Source organism: Manis pentadactyla, chromosome 13, assembly GCF_030020395.1.
Source record: "Manis pentadactyla isolate mManPen7 chromosome 13, mManPen7.hap1, whole genome shotgun sequence".
Taxonomy (NCBI): Eukaryota; Metazoa; Chordata; class Mammalia; order Pholidota; family Manidae; genus Manis; species Manis pentadactyla.
In genome coordinates, this window is record NC_080031.1 from 46,770,436 (window position 1) to 46,794,435 (window position 24,000).

Below are 24,000 nucleotides of genomic sequence, written 5' to 3' on the forward strand. Positions count from 1 at the left end.
AGAATCGCACTGCTGTGGACTGTCTGCTGTTAAAAGAGCATGTAAGATGTGAACAATTTCCAAAAATGTGCTGTTTCAATTTGTCTGATTTTTCTCAAACTACTCAAAATCAATTAGATGATATCACTCATATTTCAGTAAGTTTTTACAATGCCTAAGCTATCTAGTTTTTAAAATTTCATTAGATATAACTAGTAATTGTAAGTCTGCCTTTGTTATGTATCTGTATTCCTATTCTGTTAATGTATGTAAGCAATTTAACTAGTAGTTTGTTAAAACCTATATATATATATATATTCAAGTTATGTCTGTCTTTCAAAATGTTTGATCTCAGCCATGTAATGCATATTTCCCACAAAACTAAGATACCATATAATCCACAAGGCAAAGCACTGTAAAACGTGCCCATGGCACCCTTAAAGCTCATTTGGAAAAAACAAAAAAGGGGGAGTTATATCCCCAGCCACCACAGAACTGTTTAAATCATATCTTATTTGCAGCCAAAACTGCATCTGATATATTAAATCAGATAAAAGACATGTTCAGGGACCCCCTGAATAGTCTCTGGCATGCTGTCGCACCTCTCTTAACCCTAAGCATTTTACGGCTTTTGTTGCTGTTACTAGGGCCTTGTGTCCTTCGCAGCATGTGGAAACTCATCCGGCAAGCCTTAAGAGACCTGCATCATTTGAAATTGTAGATGGGCCCCCCCACTTGTAAATCATAAGTTCTAAAGTCTTGCCTCATTTTCTGTTATCATTATGTGCAGCCATTGTGTGTATGTTTCTCATTGTGTTCTTGTTGCCTTGTTTCCTAAAAATGAGTTTAAAAGCATTTCTGCACCTTGGTGCAGAGCTACATATGTCTCAGCTGAAAAGTCACCCCCTGATGCCGGATTTTGAGAAGGGGATGGGATAGTCAATGACGGGTAAGTGTCCCAGAACCTCTGGCAACCTAAGAGAGGGCCTGTATGTTTGAGTGGGGGTACCAATGATGGGTAAGCCCAGAGAGTTGCCTGGGAGCACCTAAGACAGGCACTGTCACCCTCTTAAAAGATAAAAAAGGGGGAGATGTTGGGAGCCAGGCTATGCCCCTTCCCCCACTTGCTGATGTGGCAGGAATGGAACAAAGAACATCCTGTTCACGCATTCCAGGAGCAACTGAAGGAGCCCTGCTGTGCCTACCTTTGCCCGGCTACCGCTGACGTCAATACTGTGCTTGATTGTTTATTGGATAGTGCTATTTCCTGGAATAGTGTGCCTTCTTTGCTGTATAAATACTCTGGACTCTAATAAAGCTTTGCTGGAGACGCGCAGGAGCATCAGCCCTCCCAGTTCTTTCTGTCTTTCTTTGTTTTCTTCACTCCCCTTCCGCACTTCAGGACCTGCTCGACTAGGCACGGCCAGACCGAGTCAGAAGGTCACTTCACTCCTGGGGAACAGGAAGAGCAAATAGCCAGGTGCTAAAGGAGTGTGTCAGCTCCGAGATCCCCAGCGTGGTGGGGAAAGCACAAGCCCTGTGCCCTGCAGGTGGTCAGATACGTCAGCCAAACACACCTTCTCTCCTCTAAGTTCACATGGTCACCCTGAACTGACGGCATTCATTCTCTGTGAGGCACCCTGACTCCGATTCGGAATGTCTGTTCCGCTCCATCCCACCCCACAGCATTGCCTCTTCAGTTCTCTCATTTCAGTGTTATTTCACCAACTTACCTTGATCTGGCTCAGAGAGCAATACTGCATGAAAGCATGGCATTAGGACAAGAAAGTTCAAAAGTTCAAGTGGCTGTAAGTTTTGAAACACATATTCACATCTTGCTGACATAAAGAAAAAAATAATTCAGATTACCTTTTTTTGCCAGTTGTTTGTTGAAAAAATCCAATTGACTTATGTTTATAAAAGATACCATTTTTTACTCTACGGATGCATTTTTTAACAGTATAGGTAATTTAAGATATTTATGAAACAAAAAAACAAAAAAGAAATGAAGGAAACTCTCATACTACCATCAATATATTTACGTATTATAAAATTTGGTTTCTTACTTTCAGTGCATAGTTTAATAAATAATTTAAATTGATCAATATGTCACATGAATTATCAGATATAAAATGGAATCCCAGTGTATATAGCTCCATATTTCTGCCAATATTAAAATTATGTAATATTCTCATGACTTAAATATCATAGAAAATCACTTCTTTGAATATAAATCTTTATATTTGCCTTAGTGATAGGATGTACATAAAGATTTTCTATTATTATAAATGTAGATTTCTTACAACATTTTACTAATCTTAAATACTGAGATGAATATATAAATAATTCCTTGATTCCATGGTTATGTTTTTTAGTTAAATAATAATGCCCTTTTCTGAATAACATACCTATGTTGCTTCCCATCAAGTATTTACCCTGACACAGCACAGATTGCACAATTTGGTTATTTTACTTTATTCACAATACCAGTTGTAATCACCAGTTTTTCCTGTCTGTAATGCAGCAACAGAGAGGTCCTATTGTGGATTGCAGGTAAAATTGCAGTATTTCCATAATCTACCCCCACCCCCCGCCTTAGTGCATCTCTATATAAATAGGTGTTTCCAAGGGGTAGAGAGCAGCAGTCCATCCCCATATCAGTATGTGATTACAAGGGGAGAGTGAGGGCTTATCTGGATGGGAGAGGTTGGGTGGGGCCCCTTATTGCAGCCAGGTCATGAGACACAGGTGAGGAGAAGTGGACGACTACTTGTAAGCAATAAACGGGTTTCTCCCACTTCACTTCTCCCTTTGACTGATTTTGGCTTCAAAAGTAATTTTCCCAGAGCTGGAAACTTATGCCCCCTCTGGAGTTACATGGATTTAATTATCATTTTTGTGATTGATGTGTGCTTTTATATTTATAGGTCATCTTCAAGTTCTTCATAAAAGTTTGTGCCCTTTTAAGGTTTTATATGCTTATCATTTGCTTATTCATATGTAAGAGATTCTTGTAGAATATAGACCGTTAGCTTATGATTAATCATTAGATGCAATTTAAAAAATCTTTTAAAATGGTTTATCTCTTTTTCCTAATCTCATAAATATTTATTTTTCCTTTTTCATATCCTAAAATATTTTCCATGGTATTTTCTTCATTTGTTTTTTCATAATTTAGGTTAATCTTTACCCTTATGTTTGTCTAGTTGTTTTGTTTTATTCCATTTAAATATTTAATATTTAAAAAATATGCAAATAGGATCTAAAGTCTATTAATAGTTTGTTGCTAAATATTCAAAGAATTTTACTGAAGACCCCTTTTTCAGTTCAGTGCATCACAGCAGCAATTTCACTGCTTGCATTTTCCAAGAGTTTTGCTGACATCATGGCAGGGAGCCACATTTTACATTGTCATTGTTATTGCCCCAAATGAACCGATCTGTTCTGGGGAGTAGATGTATCTCTTTGCCTTAGCATTTATCTGTCTCTTGTTTATTTTCGTCATATTGGCACTAAAGTCTTTCAGTCTTCTGTATATTTAAGTAGTACTGATAATGTAGCTTAATATATGTAGATTTTAGTTTGAAATAGGTCATTGTTTCTCTATGGCCTACTCTGTTCCTGAATAGCATATATAAGTATCCAAACATGTGAAATAATTAATACCAAGAGTTTACACTTTAAAAATATTTTACTAAATAATCTACTACTTAATTCTTGCTGCCTTTCAAAATATGGAATTTTCAAAAACTCACTGTTCTAATATGATAAATGAAATACTGTGTAGAAAAATTTCTATGATAAAACAGTCATTCAAAATAGAGAGTTTGTGTGTATTGACATGTAGATTATAAAATACATAAATAGCACAAAAACACTGGTAATGAACAGAGCAAAATGATATTGTGTGCAGCTTAAGTAAACCTTTTTCCATGAATTTCCACAGAAATTATCACAAATTCACTTCACATCCTGGAAAATCTTACCTCTAAATGTATATGTCTGAATTTTTCTCTATTCATCTTCTCACCTTTCCAGCTCAGAAATGAAGTGACTTACCTGGTTGGAAGGGAGATGGGTGACTGAGTTGGGCGAATGTGAGCCTGCTCAGAAGCTGCCCCAGACCTTCCTGCCTGGAGGCCTGGTCTCGGGCTCCCTCGCCCTGTGTGCCTCCCCAGATAAATACATGGCATCCTGTGGGCCTCTGCAGGCAGGCAGGAGAGGCACAGAGCTGTTTCCCACTGAGGAAGAACATGAGGAGCACGAGGGAACTGGGCCCTCAGGAGGTCCCCAGGGTCTGTCCCTGCACGTAATCATCTGCCGGTCCCCAAATGCTATGAAGACAGAGACGATGAGAAGAGCGCTCTCCTTGTTTTCCAAGAATGGCCTGAGATAACACATTATTTACAGTTGACACTTTTAAATTAACTTAATTAAGCAATTGATTTATTGATTTTACATACTAAAAGTTTTGCTATTCCATTTTATTTATTCACACCACGGATATTTGTTGAGTGCCTGTAGTGTGTGTCCATCCCTCTTTTAGTCATTGAAGACAATTGGAACAAAAGAAAATAGGAAGAATTAAGAAAATACTCCATATCAATTTGAAATTAATTTCATATAATTTTTTCTTACAAATACAGTTGGGAGAATACAGTGATAGATAACATAAGATATACAGGCCTAGTGCAGCTGTGTAGAATATATAACAGAATTAATAGGCTTTAAACACATTTCAAAACCAATTTCTGAATGAAATTTAGTGGTAGCTAAAAATAGAAAGATACTACTTTAAAACAATGTATTCTCTTTAGGCAACATTATATATCAAAAGTAGAAATTAAGAAGGAAATATGACAAAAACATAATAAAATCAAATTAGAAAAGGAATAACATTTACAGAAATATTAAAAGTTTTTCCTTTTTTGTTTAATGTTTTATTTATTTTTATCGATGTATAGTTCATATACAATATATTATTTTCAAGTGCATAGCAGTGATTGGAAAGTTACCTATAATATTAAATACTCATCACACTTAGTATAATTATTGGCATCATACAGAGATAGTAGAGTATGATTACTATATCCTTTATGCTGTACTTTCTTCCTCTGACTAATATATATTATGATTGGGATTTTGTGCCTTTTTATCCCCTTCACCTTCCTCACCAACCCACTCCAAGACCTCCCCCATGGTAACCACAAGTTACTTCTCAGCGTCTATTAGTCTACTGCTGGCTTTTGTTAATTTGTTTTGCTTTCTTTTATTTTTAGATTCCACCTATAAATGAAATCTTATGGTATTTGTCTGTCTCTGCCTGATACATTTCACTGAGTATTATACCCTCTAAGTCCATCTATGTTGTTGCAAATGGCAATATTTATTCTTAAAAAATGTACTAAGATATAATATTTCTGTTAAATTATATTCAAATACCATACATGAATTATCCAAGGAGAAATATAAAAAGTAGGGAATAATATTGAGCCCACAAAGACAAGGTAATAAATAGAAGAGAAAAATAGAATTTCAAAATGATCTGAAGATTAAATGAAGATTAGATAACAGCTAAAACTGACTAAAACCAGAAAAGAAGCCTCAAAACTCTTGAGAATAAATCAGAAAAATGAAAAGATTAAAAAGCAAATGGTCAGTTTGAACACAAAAACTATTAAACATAAAATTGAATTACTCTTTAGAAAATATAACTAAATGAATGCAATGAAACATATACTCAGATACATTTCTCAAAACATTGTATTATCTATATGTATACACATCTTGGCATACATGGAACTATAAGAGCAAACTGAGAATTTCTAGAAACACTGGGCAAAAGCATCAAATTGTTAGGCAGAAAATTAGATATGAGTGGGGTGCAGAGAAAATGAGGCCAGTAAATTTCACTAAAAGGGACCCAACAACTTAACCAGCAAAAACCAGAGAGCCAGAAAGGACTCACAGAGTTAATGAGTTGATTAGTGAAAGTTCCAAAGTCCAGGAGTAACTTGGAATATCTGGATATTCCCCAGATAAAGAAAAGTATCCCGGCACAGCCCATGTCTTCATTGTGTCAGTGAGATCATGCCATTGTAATATTTACTTTAGCCTGTTAAAAGGCCCAGCTTACTCTTTAACTTAACCTATATGCTGTTTTTCCCTCTTCTTCCAACCCCTAATCAAGTAATTTGCAACCTGGGCAGGAGACAAGTATCATGATTAATTTAGCAAACAAGCCCAGATATAAACAGTATAGTTAGAGCAGGAATGTTTCCATCTTAAAGCTAAGATTGCATTTTGAAATCCAGGAAGTTAGGAAGTAAGATTCGCAACACATTCTTTAGCAAACAGACAATAACTCAGCCCACCTTGGGTACAGGGCAGGTGGTCTTGATTGATGTGTTCCCAGAGGGAAGCTGCTATCCTGGGGAGGAACCAGATCAGTAAATTTCTTGTGTTTAGTTAATTTTGCAGAATTACCTGGATGACTGATAATAGAAAAGAAGAGACAATGTCTGTCACCAGAGATAAACATCTTGAGACCACTTAACAAGTCTACACCCCCTAGCCCTTTGTCACATTCCTGAAAAACCCTTAACCGCCAATAAAACCTCAGGCCCTAAACCCTTAGGGGTGTCTCTTCTGTGAAGTTTCCCACATTCCCCTTTCTTCAAGTGAGCAACTTTTTGCCTTAAATAAGCTTCTCACTGCTCAATTTGTATCATTTTGTCACCGAGCTTTTCCAGTGGTAAATTTCTTTGTTACTTTGTTATTTCATTCTAATCTTCCAGACTTAGGCTCAAATCTTCACTCTCTCTGTCCTATTTCAGGTAAATAGAAGGGGCTGCTGAGAGCTGTATGGAAGGCTCCCCCCCACTTTCCCTACTGATTTATGAGGATGGCTGTCTGCGGCTTCACCCTGTCTGGCCTTGTATGGAGATGTATATGTCTGGCCTTGAGAAACCTGAAAACACAGTGTGCTGTACCCATGAGAAAGGAGCTAGATAGGGGCCTTGAAGGCCGGACACCTGGCCATGGAGGCCACACACATGCACACCTTCAATATTTATGTAACCATGAATCAGCATTGTAATAGTATAAGAAGTGCAGCTTTGTGCAGAATAAGGTGGCCTCTTTTGAGCAACCTCCAAGATGACTCCCACTGCCTTCTTTGCTCTTTGCATTGCCCCAAAACCTCAAAGGCAACCCCATGACCCCAACACTTGGTGCTGTGAGCAGGATGAGGTAGGTGTTCATGAGAGCAACAGTCCTTCAGCTTCCCTGGACATGGAGGGGAGGGTGGAGGAGATGTTGGCACCCAGTGGCAGCATACTTGGCCGCTTGGGAAATGCAGGAGGATTGGGAGTCTGTCCAGCAGTCCCCAGAGGCTACACAGACAGCACTGGAGACGCTAGAGTCCCTAGTCCCTCTGGCCCACTGGGAGTTGACTGGGCGAGTGGCATGGATGTTCCTGATGGGCATCTGCCATGCCGCTCGCAAAACTAAGGAGTTGCAAAAGCAAATGCAGAGTCTCCAATGGAAGGGGGAGGACTCAGAGCGATGGCTGGCAGCCGCCGATCACATGTCACAGAAACCTGGGTGTGCTGCCCTGTCATCATAGGCTGAAAGCCCCATGTGCAGCACAGCACCACTGGTTTTGCATAGTCTTCCCACCATGTGGCAGGAGATGTGGGAACTCATAAACTCAGGGTGCAGCTGGGTGGCTCCTCAATAGCTACCTGGCGAACAACGTATTCACTATAGACCTGTGGAATTTGGCCAAACAGTGCAAGCAACATTTGGGGGAATCTGTGCCTGCCTGGTTGTTGTGACTGTGAGATGAGGGCGCTGAGAACATAAAGCAGTGTTGGTGTTAGCTTGCTCAGGAGAACTACGAGTAGCGTGACCTCAAGCGACCAAAGTAAGAACTACTGCAGTAAAGCCACGGTGAAAATGGCACCAGGGGCAGCTGCGGGAGGACCACTGAAAGTGAGCCACACACAGGTATGGACTGACCTTTTGGCTGCTGGCTTGGCTTGTGAAAAGCTTCATGGACAGACAGCCTTTGGGAGTCTTGATGGGGCTATGGAAGCAGTTGCTTCCAGACCAACACTATTTCCCACTGCCCCCAAAGCAGGTGCAGGCAAGCGCTGGTAGTGGACCAGGAACCCGTGCCATTCACACTGACTGACTGACTTCCTTCCCAACTAGGGATGCGGCCAGGTACCCGGTATACTGGAACACTGGACAACCAGAGGCCATTTGTTGAATTCGCCATTCACTGGTCCCCACAGAATGTACAGCAGTGTTAGTGCTGGTGGATATGGGTGCTGACTCCACCCTCCTTCATGGCAGCCTGGATAGATTCCTGGGGCCCTCTGCAGTCATAGAGAGGTATGGTGGGCACACAGTGCGGATGAAGCGAGTGACTCTGACTTTGAAAATTGCACACTTGTCCCCACAACAGTATGCAGTTTATGTATATCTTATAGTGGAATATATTTTAGGGTGGATGTGCTGCACGGTCTAATGATGCAAACAACTGTGGGAGAGTTATGGTTGAATGGGCATGTTGTAAAAAAAAAAAAAATTGCGGTGAGGTCATCTCCACCACACACCTTTGGTGTTGCCACAAGCCACCTGCATAGTGAACTTTAAACATTACCAGCTGCCTGGTGGACAGGAGGAAATCAACCAAATCATTTTGCAGTTGGAAGAAGCACACATTATCCATTGGGCACACAGCCCCTTTAATTTGCTCATGTGGCCTGTGAAGAAGCTAGATGGCACTTGGAGAATGACAGTATACTATTGAGAACTAAACAAAGCAACTCTCCCTCTGCACACTGCAGTACCAAACATTACTGACCTGATGAATAAACTGATTGTGAGTTTAAGGACTTCCCACTTTGTGTTGGATCTGGATAATGCCTTCTTTCCATTGGCATTGCACTGGAAAGCCAGGACCAATTCACCTTTACATGGGGGGGCTGCCAATGGATGTTTGTGGTCCTCCCACAAGGAAACTTGCACAGTCCTACTTTGTGTCACGGCTTGGTGGCTAGTGACCTGGCCACCTGGTCCCATCTGCCCTCATTTCAAGTGTTCCATTATGTAGATGATATAATGTTGACTTCTGATTCTCTTCTCGATCTAGAAGCTGTGGCTTGCAGTTTGCACCAGGCCCTCCAGGGATGGGGATGGGCAGTGAACAAAGACAAGGTGCAGGGACCTGGTTATTCTGTCAAGTTCTTGGGTGTTGTCTGGTCCGATAGGACAAAAGTGTTATCTGAAGTGGTGATTGATAAAATACAACAGTCACTTAGCCATGCTGTTAAAGCCACTGCATCACCTTATAAAGTGAGGGGAAATGTGGGAGTGGACACCAGAGGTAGAAAAGGCTTTTGCTGAGACAAAAAAAGCAGTGGCTCAGACCCAAACACTATGAGTCACTGACCGCTCCACATTGTTCCTGCTGACAGTGTCTGCCAGCATGATGGATATGGGTGAGGATTATGGCAGAAGCATGGGGTCTGCAAAGTCCCAAAAGGGTTTTGGTCTCAGTTGTGGAAGGGACCAGAGATTTGCTATTTGCTGTTGGAAAAACAGCTGTCAACAGTGTATGCTGCCTTACTGGCTACTGAGGGAATCATGGGAATGAAAGCAGTACAAGCCATTACTGCCCTCCTGATTGAGGGGTGGGTGCGAGCCTGGGCCACAGCTCCCCAGACTGGGATTGCCCCGACACCCACCCTGACCAAGTGGGAAGCCTATTCAGAACAATGGGATAGATTCTCCAAAAACCCTCAGGAATTGCAGCAAGCTCTGGGACCATTAACCTTTCTTGTCTAACCCATAACCACCTTACCAAGCATGGAAGTGTCAAAGGTAAGTTCCTATGAGGAGGGGACAGGGATGCCACCAGTGGAGTGCTGGTATACAGATGGATCCACAAAGGGCCACCCATTGACCCGTGTGGCCATCGTCCTTCAGCCCTTACAGGAAGAGCTCTGGTGTCAGTCTGGAGTAGGGCAATCCAACCAATGGGCTGAATTATGGGCAGTGTGGCTTGTTTTGACTAGGGAATCAGGTCAGATAACCGTTTGCACTGATAGTTGGACTGTGTTTTGGGGCCTCACTATCGAGTTGCCTCAGTAGGCAGCACATGGCTGGGAAATCGGTCATTGCCCACTGTGGGGACACACGATGTGGAAGGACCTGTGGACCCATAGGTTACGGGAAGGTGCCCTGATATACCACGTGTCAGGACACCGCCCAGCACTAGCCCTGGGGATGATATGGCTGATGCCCTGGCCAGTTCTTGTATGCTCCAGGAAATACCCTCTACGGACACGAGGCCATGTTTGCATGAGAAACTAGGGCATGTAGGCCCAGAACCTTGTGTAAAGTTGCCCAGAGGTGGCACATCCCGCTGACATTTGCTGACACGAAACAAGTGGTGCAAACATGCACTCAGTGTGCGCACTTTTACCTGCCTCATTGTCGTGTACCTGTGCAAGTGGGACAGCTCCTCCACCCACCAGAACCCTTACAGGTGTGGCAAGTAGATTACATAGGGCCCTTGCCCAGTAATCAGGGATGCAAATATGCATTTACAGCAGTGGACATGGCTACAGGATTGGTTTTTCTCCATTCCCATGACCCAGACTACCCAATACACTACTAAACAGGCCTGGGAGCAGTTATATGCCAGTTATGGGTGTTGTTAATGGTCAACAGTGACCGAAGGAGCCACTTTACAGGACAGGAGATACAAGAATGGGCTCAATAACAGGACACTGTATGGTAATTACATGTGCCCTATTGACCCCAAACCACCGGAATGATAGAAAGGTATAACAGGTTGTTAAAGGACAAATTGAAACATTTAGGATAGAAGCAGTGGGTGAACCAATCACGGAAACTGGGGAAAGTCCCATAGAGAGGTTGTTCGTGGCTCCCCCATACGTCTTGAAATATATGAAACAAGGCCCCAGTGAGCTGCAGCAACAGTTGCTAGAAGAAACGTTGCTCCCTCCTGCCTTGTGTACGCTGTCTCTTGGCTGTCCAGAGGAGTGGACATGACCATGGACATCGTTGTTTGAAGGATATCTGTAAGTCGCCTTGTATAAGGAATGGGCGGAGGGGCTGACCCATGGGTGACAAGTTACCCCATGGATAGGAAAGTGGCCTTTTAAACTGACTGCCTCCTTGCCGGACAGGGCAACAGCCATATTGGCAGGGACTGTGGTCATATGAGCACGGCCAATACCACAATTTCTGTTGAAGGCTGAACCTAATGCTCTTCCAGTGTCCTCAGGTGCTCTGGTCTGGTATCACAGACCAGGGAATTCACCCCTGGCAGCCACTGTTTTGTCGCAAGATGACAAGGTTGCTTGCATCCTCCTGACTAACTGGGACTCACCACTGGTGGTGTCTTTGTCTGCTCTGTCTTTCTGTCCAGGCTGACAGAGAGCAATAGTACAGTGGCATGGGCCTATACTTTTGCCCAGGTACATAATGAGTCCCACTGCTGGGTGTGTATGGAACTGGCCATGGAAGTCACTGCTGGACTGCCATGAAAAATCGCTCCCACAAACCTGTCTGTGTGGGAACACCTTCGAGCATGGAGTCACAGTGATGTCGAAGGTGAATCAAAATGGCACGCAACCGAGCAGTTGATCTGTCAGTCAGCACACACTCTGTCTGGGGAGGGTACCATGAATAATAGGTGGGATGGATGTCTAGTATACATTTAACCTTGCATACCACAGCTCCGCTATGCATTGAAAGGTAGGTTTCCATACCCAACCTCACAGTTGGCTGCTTACCCAGAGAACTGTGTGCCAATGTCAGTTAATCACACCCCTAAGTGCAGGTGGGATGGTTGCACCCATGTGGGCACTGTGCTGACTGAACCCTGCCTGGAGAAAACATTTGAATATGTGGGGAATATAGCTGGTCCTATTCCCCTGTGAACTGGACAGGCCATTGTACTTGGGGCCGTCCCTGTGTATCAATACTACAAACCTTGCCATGGCCCATGCATAATTGGAAGATTGTACATGCCCACTGGCATCATCCCAAATGGACATCAGCAGAGTGGTTTTATCCCCTGGGTATCTTCCTTCCAGGAGCCAGCACTATAAATGTAGAATTACAAATAGAAGCCCTGGCACAGCATGTTGCTATTGCCTTGAATGTAACAAGGTCCTCGCTGGCCCTATTGCTAGATGAAGTCACCCAAATGTGGAAGGCGGTTTTACAAAACAAAATGGCTCTGGATATACTCACAGCTGCACAAGGGGGCACCTGTACTTTATTGCATGTTGACTGCTGTGTTTATATCCCAGACCACCAGCTACAAATACAAGCCATGCTCCGGGAACCAGATGATGAAGTGTCTCAGATACAAGTCTTATCCCAAGACCCCCTGCCTATTTGGTGGTCACAGCTTGGTCCCACTTGGTGACTCCTAATCAGAGTGGCCGCTGGTGCATGTGGCCTCCTTGACTGTTATTGTTCTTTATATTGTTTCTTGGGTTCTGGGCACAGAGCTCTGCTTTGTGTGCAAAGAAGAAGCAGATGGCTGCTGTCATACTATAAAGGGTGGGATTTAGGGAAGCCCCCCACCTGCCCTGACTTTCCCTACTGTTCTGAGGACAACTGCCCTCTGCTTCACCCCAGATAGGTCTGGTCTTGAGAAACCTTGAACACACAGCGTGCTGTGCCCATGAGCAAGGAGCTAGAGAAAGACCTTGACGGATGGACACCTGGCCGTGAAGGCCACTCGCACGCACGTCTTCAGTACTGATGTAACTGTGCATCAGCACTGCAGCAGTATAGAAAGTACAGCTTCATGCAGAATAAAGTGGCCTGTTTGAGCGCTCTCCATGATGACTCCCGCCTCCTTCTTTGTTCTTCACGTTGCCCCAAGACCTCAGCAGCAACCCCAGACCCTGACAATGGGTGCCCTGCACACCCATGCACTTCCCCAGCCCCCCCACACCCAGGAACCAGGTCTTCTCTGCCTCTGCGCCATCCTCACCCCTGCTGAGTCCATCAGCTGCCACCTGCGGAGCACCGGCATGGCCCAGCCTGGAGGACAGTTTGGGCAAGAGGCTGGGTGCAGCCACCGGGGAGAGGCCCCGGGCACAACCCTCCAGGCCAACTTGGGACGTGGGCACCCTGGCGTCATCACAGGGGCGGCTTAGGTGAGGTCTGCAGCGGCCCATGCCACTGTGGGGAGCGTGCACCAGAGGTACTTTTGGCAAAAATGTGGAGCCATTGTAGCACAAAAGCGAAAATGCCGGCGTGGCACACACACCACTGCTGGTCAGTGTGTGCTTGGGTACAGCCTTTCTGGCTGTTTTCCCATTCTGCTTCTTTCATTGTAATCGCCTATAAATTCCCCAAATGTCTGGTTATTATTGCACATGTACTCTACCAGTTTTCAGTGGCCTCATAAAAATGGCCCCAATTTTTCCATAAATTAAATAAAGAATATTCCTGAAGACAACATTGCTGATTTCCTCAGAAAAAACAAACAAACAAAAAAGAACCTCACCAACAATCTCAGGAGTGCACCAGCCCTTCCAGCAACTTGGGGAAGAACGTGCCAAAGCTCCTAGCCTCTAGCCCTATTCTGCTACTTAGAATGCCATGACTACACACCGTGCTTAAAAAATGCGGTCCTATATGGCACACAGAGTGACGTTTGGCCTGAGAAGGCGGTGGCCCCACTAAGGAGGACCGTCACAGGATGGGGTGCAGGGAGCCGGGGCTGTGGTCAAGGGCCCAGGAGTCTGCCAGGGCCCTTCCAGGAAGCTGCCAAGCAGCAGGCACTGTGCAAAGAGCTGTGGAAATCCTTCAGGCAGGAAGAGCATCCCAGGGAGCGAGTGAGCCTGGAGGACAGCTTGTCAGTGGCTGAGTGATGGGTCTACAGCTTGTGCCAATTTCAGGGACCGCCAGCAATGTACCGTGGTGAGACTTTCTGAAAAGAACAAGGACCGCGTTCAGGTTTTGTGAGAGGAGTGGTGCAATCCCATCAGCTGGGATGGATGCAGGCGGATTACTGGGGCTGAGTCCCAGGGCATGAAGCGCCAGGCATAGGTGCCTTGTACTCGTGATTCCTGACCTCGTTCAGAGTGATCACTGCAGAGGTGAGGAAACGAGTCCCAGCCAGAGTTCTGGCTGATGCAGCCTGCTGTTGATGCAACATTGGCACAAAACTAAGGTCTCGTGCTTCACATGTATCCAGCTGCAGGTGAGTAACCTTCACAACTATCAGGGAAAATGATATAGTAATGAGGTACATGGGCGCACACACACACACATAGTTTGTAAAAGGTGGTCACCAAGATATGAAATCCAGCAATTATTGCTGAGAGAAAAATTTAGATGAGAAGCAATTGTAGAACGATAATGCCTTACCAAGACAAACCCATTCCCACCATATTGGTTGATAGAGTTTTGGGAATTCTAAACAACATAATGCAAATAAAAAACAAATCTTTATGTTTTAAAGTAAAGAAGATTAAATGTTTATGTTGTACATTTGATGACTATGAAAAGTAAACACAATGTTATCCTCTGAAAAATTATTTTCAAATTAAACATTGTAAATTAGCAAGAATAAAAAATAAATTAATATTTAATACCAACAGCCCTCCAGTTGGCCAGAAATAAACATGGACAAATACCAAAATATGGCAGAAAAAAATAGCAGATAAAATCATTAAGACAGCATTTAATGAGAAACATATGCAAATAAATATAATGTGAAATATACAATAATATACAGAACACACATAAATATCCACACAAAACACAAAAATCGTAATTCTCAACAAAGGATGTTAAGTGAACAGCTAACTAAATAAAAGGGTCTAATAAACTCTTAGTTGAGAAAAGCAATTTTGTAAAGATGTCAATACTCTTCAAATAAATTATATGGCTAATGCTATTATTGTTTTCAAAACATAACAATGCAGTTCTAGACTCGTTTTTCTGTAGTAAATAAATGGACAATTCTTTATAAAGTTGTTTAAAAAAGAAAGATATAATACCATTTAATTTAACACCCAAAATTCACTTAACAAGTTACATCTTAAAATAATCCAAACACTAAGGCAGAGTTTTAAGAATTTGAAGAATCTGTAGAAAACATTCGAGTCCTCAGTAAATATAAAAAAAATCTATAAAAGAAATTGATATTGAAACTCATTAGATAAAGGAATAATCTGTCAGTAACTGGTTTTATGATGATTGCACAATTATTCATAGACAATTTAGTAAATCACCACTTCATATTTATACCCCTAAATTTTGGACTTTAAAGAGTTAAATTAAAACATACACATACAAATGAGAACTAATAAAAGTAAAAGTATTTCTCATATTTGAAGCTAGTAGAGAATTCCTAAATATTTTTGGAAGAAACTATAAGTATTGTTGACATATTTTACTCTGTAACTTTAAAAACTCTTGTGTAACAAAAAAGCCATGAACAAAGTAAAATAGAAAAAAGAAAGAAAATGGAAACAACAGTTGAGACATACATGATGGGCACATTCAAACTTTCCTATGCAAAGAAAAGTTTGAATAAGTCTAAAAGAATAACATTTCTAGTAAATAAGGATACATGAAGTGGGCAATTTAGAAAATAACAAATCCCAACACATTCAAGAAGATTCAACCTCGCTAGACAAAGTAACAGTTAAATTCAGTTGTCTAGGCCAGAATTACCAGAGATGTGAATGTGTGTGTTTATTTATTTTTAGAGACAGGGAGTTGTGAGTGTGTATCAGTGAAGTGAAAATTAGCAGACAGTAGGAAAGTGAACTGACAGTATTTCAGAAATACAACTTAAAAATGAAATTAAAAATTCAAAAATATTATACAAGTTGCTTAAATAATTCTGATGGAAGAAAATTTGGTAGAAGAAACACTCCAAGATACACACTCAAAATTATAAGGATGTTCAACACTCAAAATTATAAGCATGTTCACCACCACATGACTTTTTAGTGCCACAATTTTAAAAAAGTGTGCATTGAAAATGGAGCATATGTTAAGTAAAATCAAACATATCTTGGGGGTAGAGTACCTGTGGATATTGAATGTTACATTTGGAAAAATATCTGGTATACTTCCTATGAAGTAGTTTATGAACAATGGAAATTTTCAAATTATATGTAAATTCACACACATACACAGAAATATATGTGTTGGTATATACATGCTGTATGCATATATAGATATAGATAATATAGATATAGATATCTTCAGAGGAAATGCAATTTTGTAAGGATATTTGGTATATTTTGCAAGGATATGCAATTTTGTAAGGATATTTTATGTTTTGTGATGATGTGCAATATTGTAAGGAAGTGCAGTTTTCTAAGGATAACCATATGTATGATATGCTTTCAGTGGCTCTCTCTGTGTGTTACACATTTTAAATGTTTTCCCTGTCTTCCTCAGTGTATATATTTCCTGTAATGATTCAGATAAAGTGATGATTATTAGACTACAAATAAAGTGCTAAAATAACTGAAATTTGGCTGTTTTTCAGCTTTTCACATTAGTTCGCACATTTGTCCGGGAGGAGTAATTTCAGGTGAAATGCTCAGGAAGTCAGGGATGTGCACTTTGGAGCCAGCACTGGAAACCCTTCTCTCTACGCCCAGATGACTTTAGGGCTCCCAGCCTGCCAAGGCGTAAATACACGTCTAATTAGCTGCAGCCATTCTGTCTCACTGACGTCTGCCGAGATCCACAGGGAGACCTGCTCTTTCCAAGAGCACGTTACTGTGGCCTTCTCAGAAAACTGTTTAAATCACGGCCCCTTCTTGCTCCAGGTGCTCCCCTTCACCAGGGGTCCCAGACGCAGAACATCCAGAGGCAATTCAATGTATTTAATGATCGGCTTCTTTGTTCATGTCTATTCATTTTTTCACAATTCTCTTTGGTTTCTCAGTATTTCCTTGTAAAAACAGGGAGCAGTGTTAACACTTTTCTAGAAGGCTAAAAAATTGTATAATTTGTCCTGTCAATGAAAAATGTTTCAGGGATTTTGGGGCATTTTTTACTGATTCTTCCTTCTACAGAGTTTATTACAAATAGCTCTTTATGTCTTACAGCCTGTCTGTATGTTAACTGCATCATCTGTTGCTAAGAATACCCCTCCACTATAATTCAGTAAATCCAAGCTCATAAATCCAAATTAAAAACCTCTACAGCTGATCTTCTGGAGGAAGATGCAGAGTTCTGCTGTGCATACAGGCCAGATCTTCAAGGTATTCCCTGTGTAGACATTCATCTTGCTTCAGTGAACTTGGGTGACCATCTCCACCATCGAATATCACGTTCTCCGAATATCTGTCTGCAGGGGATTCAGCTCCAAGTAAGTGACAGACGTGACCTTCTTTAGTTGGGCCAAAGTTAAGGATAAAATTAGGCATTTGGGCAAATTTAGATACAGTTAAGCGCATGCCATTTCCTTATGTACACCAAGAGGGGAGTGTAACATTGCTGCTTTTCATGCATAGCCTTCAGGTTGCATAGATGAGAAAAGACTTGAGGATTCTGAGGTTATGAGGTTAAACAAGGGAGGATATGGGAAAAATGAATAAATAGCTAAGGCTTTTTGAAAAATTAAGTGATTGGTTTCAGTAGTTTGAGGGTTTGTTTAAAACAAAGAAAGACACTTGATTAAATTTAGCATTTCAGTGAATTATCTAGCTGCTTCTGCACTACTTAGACCAACTCTGTTTATCCCTCTTCTCCGATGATCTTAATAAAAATTCAGGTCTTTGGGATCGTGCAGGAAGATACTGGGGATCAAAAGCTGAGTCGCTGCCTGGCTCCTGCACTGATACTGAATATTTGCTGGTTAGGAAAGGACTGAATTTCCACAGCATTTCTGAGGGGTCCGAACAAACTGACCCTCTTTATAGACATAACGGAGACTTATGTGAGTTACATGTAAGGAAATGGAGGCAGGTTTTCCTACAGCTCAAGGGCTGCTAACCTCAGGTACCTGTTCAGTGGGAGAATGGCTGCCCCACATCTCCCACCCCAGATGCAAGTGCGTTAGGAAGCAGACCGGTTATTTCTGGGAATTTCTGGAGTAGGCATTGCAAATCTCTGGCTGTAAGGGTTCTAATGAGTGAAAGAGTGCAAAGAATCTTTTCTATTAAATGCCTTTTTATATCTGTGGGTACGTAATTTTAGTAAACATTTCCTCCTTTTTACTTTTCATTTTTTTAACCATTAGTAAATGTATTTAGCCATAATGAGTGTTTCTATTAAAATGGTGGCTTACTGTTTATTGTACATTAGACATTCTGAGTCTGAAATCCTTAATGTCAAAGGCTAACTAAAAATGCAATTATCAATTGCCTTGTCTGTCCCCCAGTTAGGGACCCGATCTCATTCAACCTTATAGACCTAACATGTAGCACGAGGTCTCTTTTTTTTTTCTGTTCAAGATTCCTGTACTGGACATTATATTAGCTTCTTTTACAAGTAACAACGTATTTGTTACAGAATCTTTTGGTCTAATAATTTAAGCAAATCTTAACCTTTTGAATTAGATGGAATAGGAACAATGCTATTTGAAAGACCTAGATGGTAAATGAAAATATAAATCAGTTTACAGGGCACAGCCTACAGGAGCCTTCCTAAGTCCCTGCCGATGCTGACTCCCTTCCCCACCACTGACATGATTACCCTTGTGTCCTTGCCCTATTTTTACAGATAAAGGAACAGGGGCTGCAAAATTGGAGGTGCATATCCTAGGACACACAGGCAGGCTCCTGCAGGCCCTCTGACGGCCAGCCCAGGGATCTTGCCTGGCTGTCAGTGGTGCACACATTTTACAAATAACTTTTCCACAATGACTTGAAAGGTTGTACAGACACCTGCCTTCTTCATTTGCAGTCCGCCAGTGGATCACAAGCATAGTTTTAGGGCCCTCTATGGCACAGAATGATCACCCATCAGAAACAGTGGGTGTTTTCAGTTGTGGGGTTTCTGAGTATGTAATCTCTGTAGGGGTCCTGGCAGGAGGGCTATGGGTTGACAAAGGATGTGGTTCTGAGTCACTCCCTGGAGTGATGTCCCAAACATCATTGAAAATTTAGTGAAATTGTCATTTTATTAACTTTAATTTTGTGATTCTTATTTCAATTTAATTTTATTCTTAATGATTCTACTTTTTGAAATACTGTGCAGCATTTAAGAATGCACAGAGGTTTTAAGGATACGCATAAGGTTTTGTGTTAAGATTCAAATCTACTCAAGTGTGCATTTACCTGGCTTGTGAAACTCTCACGTGAAATGAGATTCAGCTGGAAGAGTTTTAATGCACATGTGATGTACCAACAGTGTGAGATTTCGGACATAAAAGGAGAAAGGTAATATTCCACCATATATTTTTTTCTGGAACTACGCCTAACGTAATTGTTGAAATTGAGATAATGCATTTTAAAATAGATATTGTGAAAGATCATCTCAAATTAGCACCAGGAATTTGAGCATTTTGGGCATGGAATTCATAGATGAATGCACACAAGAGTCAGGAAGCATAACCCGGCGCAGAGACAGGTGAAGAAGGACTCTTTAGTACATGCACTTTTTGAAAGGCTAAATGTTGACAAGGGAAGAAATTGCCTCTGAGCAGATTGAGAGGGCAAGAAGGAGGTTTCTTGAGGCAACTTTTAAGCCAAGTGAGCACTATCAGTGGGGCTGCTGCACCCAGAGAGGGTGCAGTGTGCTCTTCCACTTGGCAGGAAGTTCACCAGCGGCCATCCAGGGAAAGGCAGCAACTTACGCCTTAGAGATTCCATTGCCACTTGATTTAAAGGATGGACTCAGTGATCCTCCAGTCCCAAGGGAATCGCATCCTGACTTCCGGTTAGTGGGGAAGAAGTAATTCCAACATCCCCACTCAATCAAATCTGTAACTGTTATAAAATCAGAGAGAATATTTGCAAATGTCAGGATGGAATAAATATATTGCTCTCTCTTCGTGGCTGGTGTGTATATAAAAAAAAGTAATTTAAGTTAATACTTAGGGAAAATCTCATCCAAACAATCATACCGATTTTATCCAATAATTTTTTTTCTTAAGTTCTAGTAAGTTTCAAGCCAAACATATCTATGCTTCTCAAAGACATTTAAGGTGTCTACAGGCTTAAATGTGCATTTTTTTGAGAAAATACATTAATGACCATTTACTTCAAGCCATGAGATGTTTAGAAAAACTATAAGGAATTTAAGACCTGAAATAATTTAACCTGTGTGCCAGAGTTTAAAGGTCTGAAGTTCAGGAAGTGAGCATTTTAAATTAATAGATTTTAGTTAAATATGTAGATTGTTTAAAGAAGAAATGGGGAATTCTCACACTCTTATTAATAGTTTTGGAATAAGTAACATATATGGATACAAAACTGCCATTTGCACTGGATAAAGTATTTTCACCTAAGAATTTCTTACTTGCTCTATACAGCAGCCCTGAGTATTATATTACCTACATTTAATGTAAACAGAAACTGACACTCAGAAAGTTTGGGGAGAGAATCCAAGGTAACAAGTAATTAACGCCATGAACACTAGAAGAACTTTGGGTCTAAATTTTGTTTTACTCTATTTCTACTCCATCCCTTCAGAAAAAATTTCAGTGTAAAGCCACAGAATTATTCCAGACATTTTCTGATTATCTGCGTTTGTATAAAACCATAGCAATCTATGCCCAAGAGCAATTCAACTGGGACAGGTCTTTCTCATTATGCTTCCTCATAGTGAGATAACTGATTATAAGATAATCAAATGAGGCTCCTTCTGGCTAACGAGACCTTTTATGCGCACATAGGAGAGTGAGGCCTGCTGCAAAATGGGGAAGCCTTTACACACTGCCTTTGTTATTGTCAGGACTGTAAGTGGGAGGAAAGACAACAACTAGGACAGCAGATTTTTTAAAAGACTTTGGAATGAGTGTGAATGGAGAGCAAAGAAAGCTATGACTTTGTAAAATAAAAACTTAGTGGGAATTTAGGGAATGACAAAAGTTAGACCCCAAATGTGGGAGGTATGGAAGTAGCTGAATTACTACTAATATTTAGGCTGCCATAAACTGGATGGTGTTTTCCTCTCATACACACACTTTCATGGGCTTCATTAGTGGAAACTAGAAAGGTAAGTAAAAATGAAGCAGATTGAAATCACGCATGATGTCAAGAAAATTTATGTAGCCTGGCATCAAAGATTCTCAAATTGACAGAAAAGAGAAGATAAACAGGAAATACAGAGTTTGCTCTTAAAAATCAGCTGTCTTCATTATAATGATTTATGTGATTCACTCATTTATGATTGAATTTTACTAGTCATATTAATGATTACATGTAGTTAAAAATTAAACAGACTTATTGTTGACACATTTTATTTGACAACTACTGGAAGAGGCTAGTTGTTTTTCTGGGCTGTAGGTAAGAGCACAAAATGAGCTGAGACTGCCTGGTCCAAACACCCTGTCACTAACAGCCTGTGGGGCCCTGGAAACATTGTGCACAATGCTGCCGTCAGTGAAAAGGGGTTTTATAGACCCTCAATTCTTAGGATTGTTGTGAGACTCAGTGAGTTAATAGATAGGAAGAACTTGGCACAAAGGAAACACTTCAGATCATTGTTGGAACTATTCTTATTAGCATTTTTTTTTCCTGTGCAATGGAACCACATACTCATATTTTTAGAATATTTCATGGAGCACACACCAATTTGATCAATTTATCTCACAAACATATTGGTAAAACATATCTTGCTTTGACATATTTAACATTAAAACACATGAAAAAGCATCCTTAACTTCAAACAGTTTGTTGTGGATGTTTTTACTTAGTCATCACCTGAAATTATATAAACCTCAATCAACTTTTCTTAATTATGAATGACTATGGAAAATTTTCAAATCAAAAATGGCAGGTGAGTTACATCTCAGTGTGTATGTCCTGTCCTATTTCCTCAGAATCCTAATTGTTAATGTTAAGTGCTAACAGCTGATGCTCATGCTGATCATAATCCTAATGCTAATCCTAAATTAGAAATATCTTTCTTAAAATATACAAATATAAATCTAGAATAGCAAATGCCTCTTGTATTGGATCACCCTTCCAGTGCTGAGTTTGAGAGAAGAGTTTCAATTTCTCACTTTATTTGCTCCCATAAATTTTGCCTGCAATATGGACAAAAAGACACCAAAAAAAAAAGTACTCGTAATATAGGCAGAAACTCTAGTTAAAATTATAGACCACCCATATTTGTGATTAAATAGAGAACATAAGCTACCCAGAACCAGTATTAAGATATTTTGGAGATGATGGTGATGATGATTATTCATTTAATATAGTTGTATATTATTATATATTCATTTAACATATTCATATAATATAATGCACATATAATATATTCATTTAATAAAGTTATAGCTTTAAACACTTGTAAGGTAGTATGTTCACACACACATGCACATGAGCATACAGAAACACATGTGTACACACACACACACACATGCACCAGGCCAGGTGTAACTCTTATATATCATGGTATGCACCCTTAGGTATTTTTTATATGCATCCCTGTTAGCATCTGTTGACATCATCTTCTGCATTCAAAGAGTTATTGATTTAAAATAAAATAATCGATTTTACTTAAAAACATTTAGAACAGATTAGTTGCTGGATATCAGAGCCAAAGTCATAAAATATTTTTTTAAATGTTTTCTTTCAAATTGTGGAAGCTTACTGCCCCCAAATCAACTTGTATGTTGTTGTATTAATTCCCTGCAGATACCATCATTTTACTTGGAAGATTCCAGATCACAGCGGCGCCACCATGGGGTCAATGGATAGGTACAACACATCCTCCTCGGGCTTCACCCTCCGGGGGCTGTTTGACAGGAAGGACGTTGCAGGCTTTCTTTTCGTCATCATCTCCCTCATCTTCTTCATTGCGCTGGTGGCCAATGGGGTCATGATCTTCCTGATCCGCACTGACTCCCGGCTCCACACCCCCATGTACTTCCTGCTCGGCCACCTGTCCTTCATCGACATGACGTACATCTCCACCATCGTGCCCAAAATGCTGCTCGATTACCTGCGGGGTCAAAGAACCATCTCCTTTATGGGGTGCACAGCTCAGCACTTCCTCTACCTCACGCTGGTGGGGGCTGAGTTCTTCCTGCTGGGCCTCATGGCCTATGACCGCTACGCAGCCATCTGCAACCCGCTGCGCTACCCTGTCCTCCTGAGCCGGAGGGTCTGCTGGGGGATCATAGCGGGCTCCTGGCTTGGGGGCTCCTTGGACGGCTTTCTGCTAACGCCCATCACCATGAGCTTCCCCTTCTGCACTTCCCGGGAGATTAACCACTTCTTCTGCGAGGCCCCCGCAGTCCTGCGGCTGGCGTGTGCTGACACAGCGCTCTACGAGACGGTGATGTACGTGTGCTGTGTGGTGATGCTGCTCATCCCCTTCTCTGTGGTGATTGCCTCCTACGCCCAAATCCTGACCACCGTGCACCGCATGAGCTCAGCGGAGGGCAGGCAGAAAGCGTTTGCCACCTGCTCATCCCACATGACAGTGGTGACATTGTTCTATGGGGCCGCCATGTACACCTACATGCTGCCTCACTCGTACCACAAGCCAAACCAGGACAAGGTCTTCTCCGTGTTCTACACCATCCTCACCCCGATGCTGAACCCGCTCATCTACAGCCTACGAAACAAGGATGTGACTGGCGCTCTGAAGAGGGCATTGGGCAGGCTCACGGCATGAAGAGTGGTGGAAAGCCTTTTAGCAGTGGCCTCCCTCTCATGCAGACTGACTGGAAGCTCCTGTGGTCAGCGTGGCTGTGCACTCAGTGAGGGGTTAAACAGGAGATGGCTCCGTTGTGCAGAAAAAAGAAAAAGGATCCATGTAAGGAGGGTGGCCTCTTGGTCTCTCTCCCTCCTTCACCTC

At 41.5% G+C, this 24,000-nt stretch overlaps 1 protein-coding gene across 1 annotated transcript; it reads left to right on the forward strand.

The window, feature by feature from the left end:
- The first annotated feature begins 22,758 nt into the window (after positions 1-22,758).
- On the forward strand, positions 22,759-23,817 carry LOC118926132 (olfactory receptor 2T1). Its single transcript, XM_036912682.2, has one exon. The coding sequence runs from the start codon at positions 22,879-22,881 to the stop codon at positions 23,815-23,817; it is 939 nt and encodes a 312-aa protein (XP_036768577.2). The 5' UTR covers positions 22,759-22,878.
- The last annotated feature ends 183 nt before the right edge of the window (positions 23,818-24,000 follow it).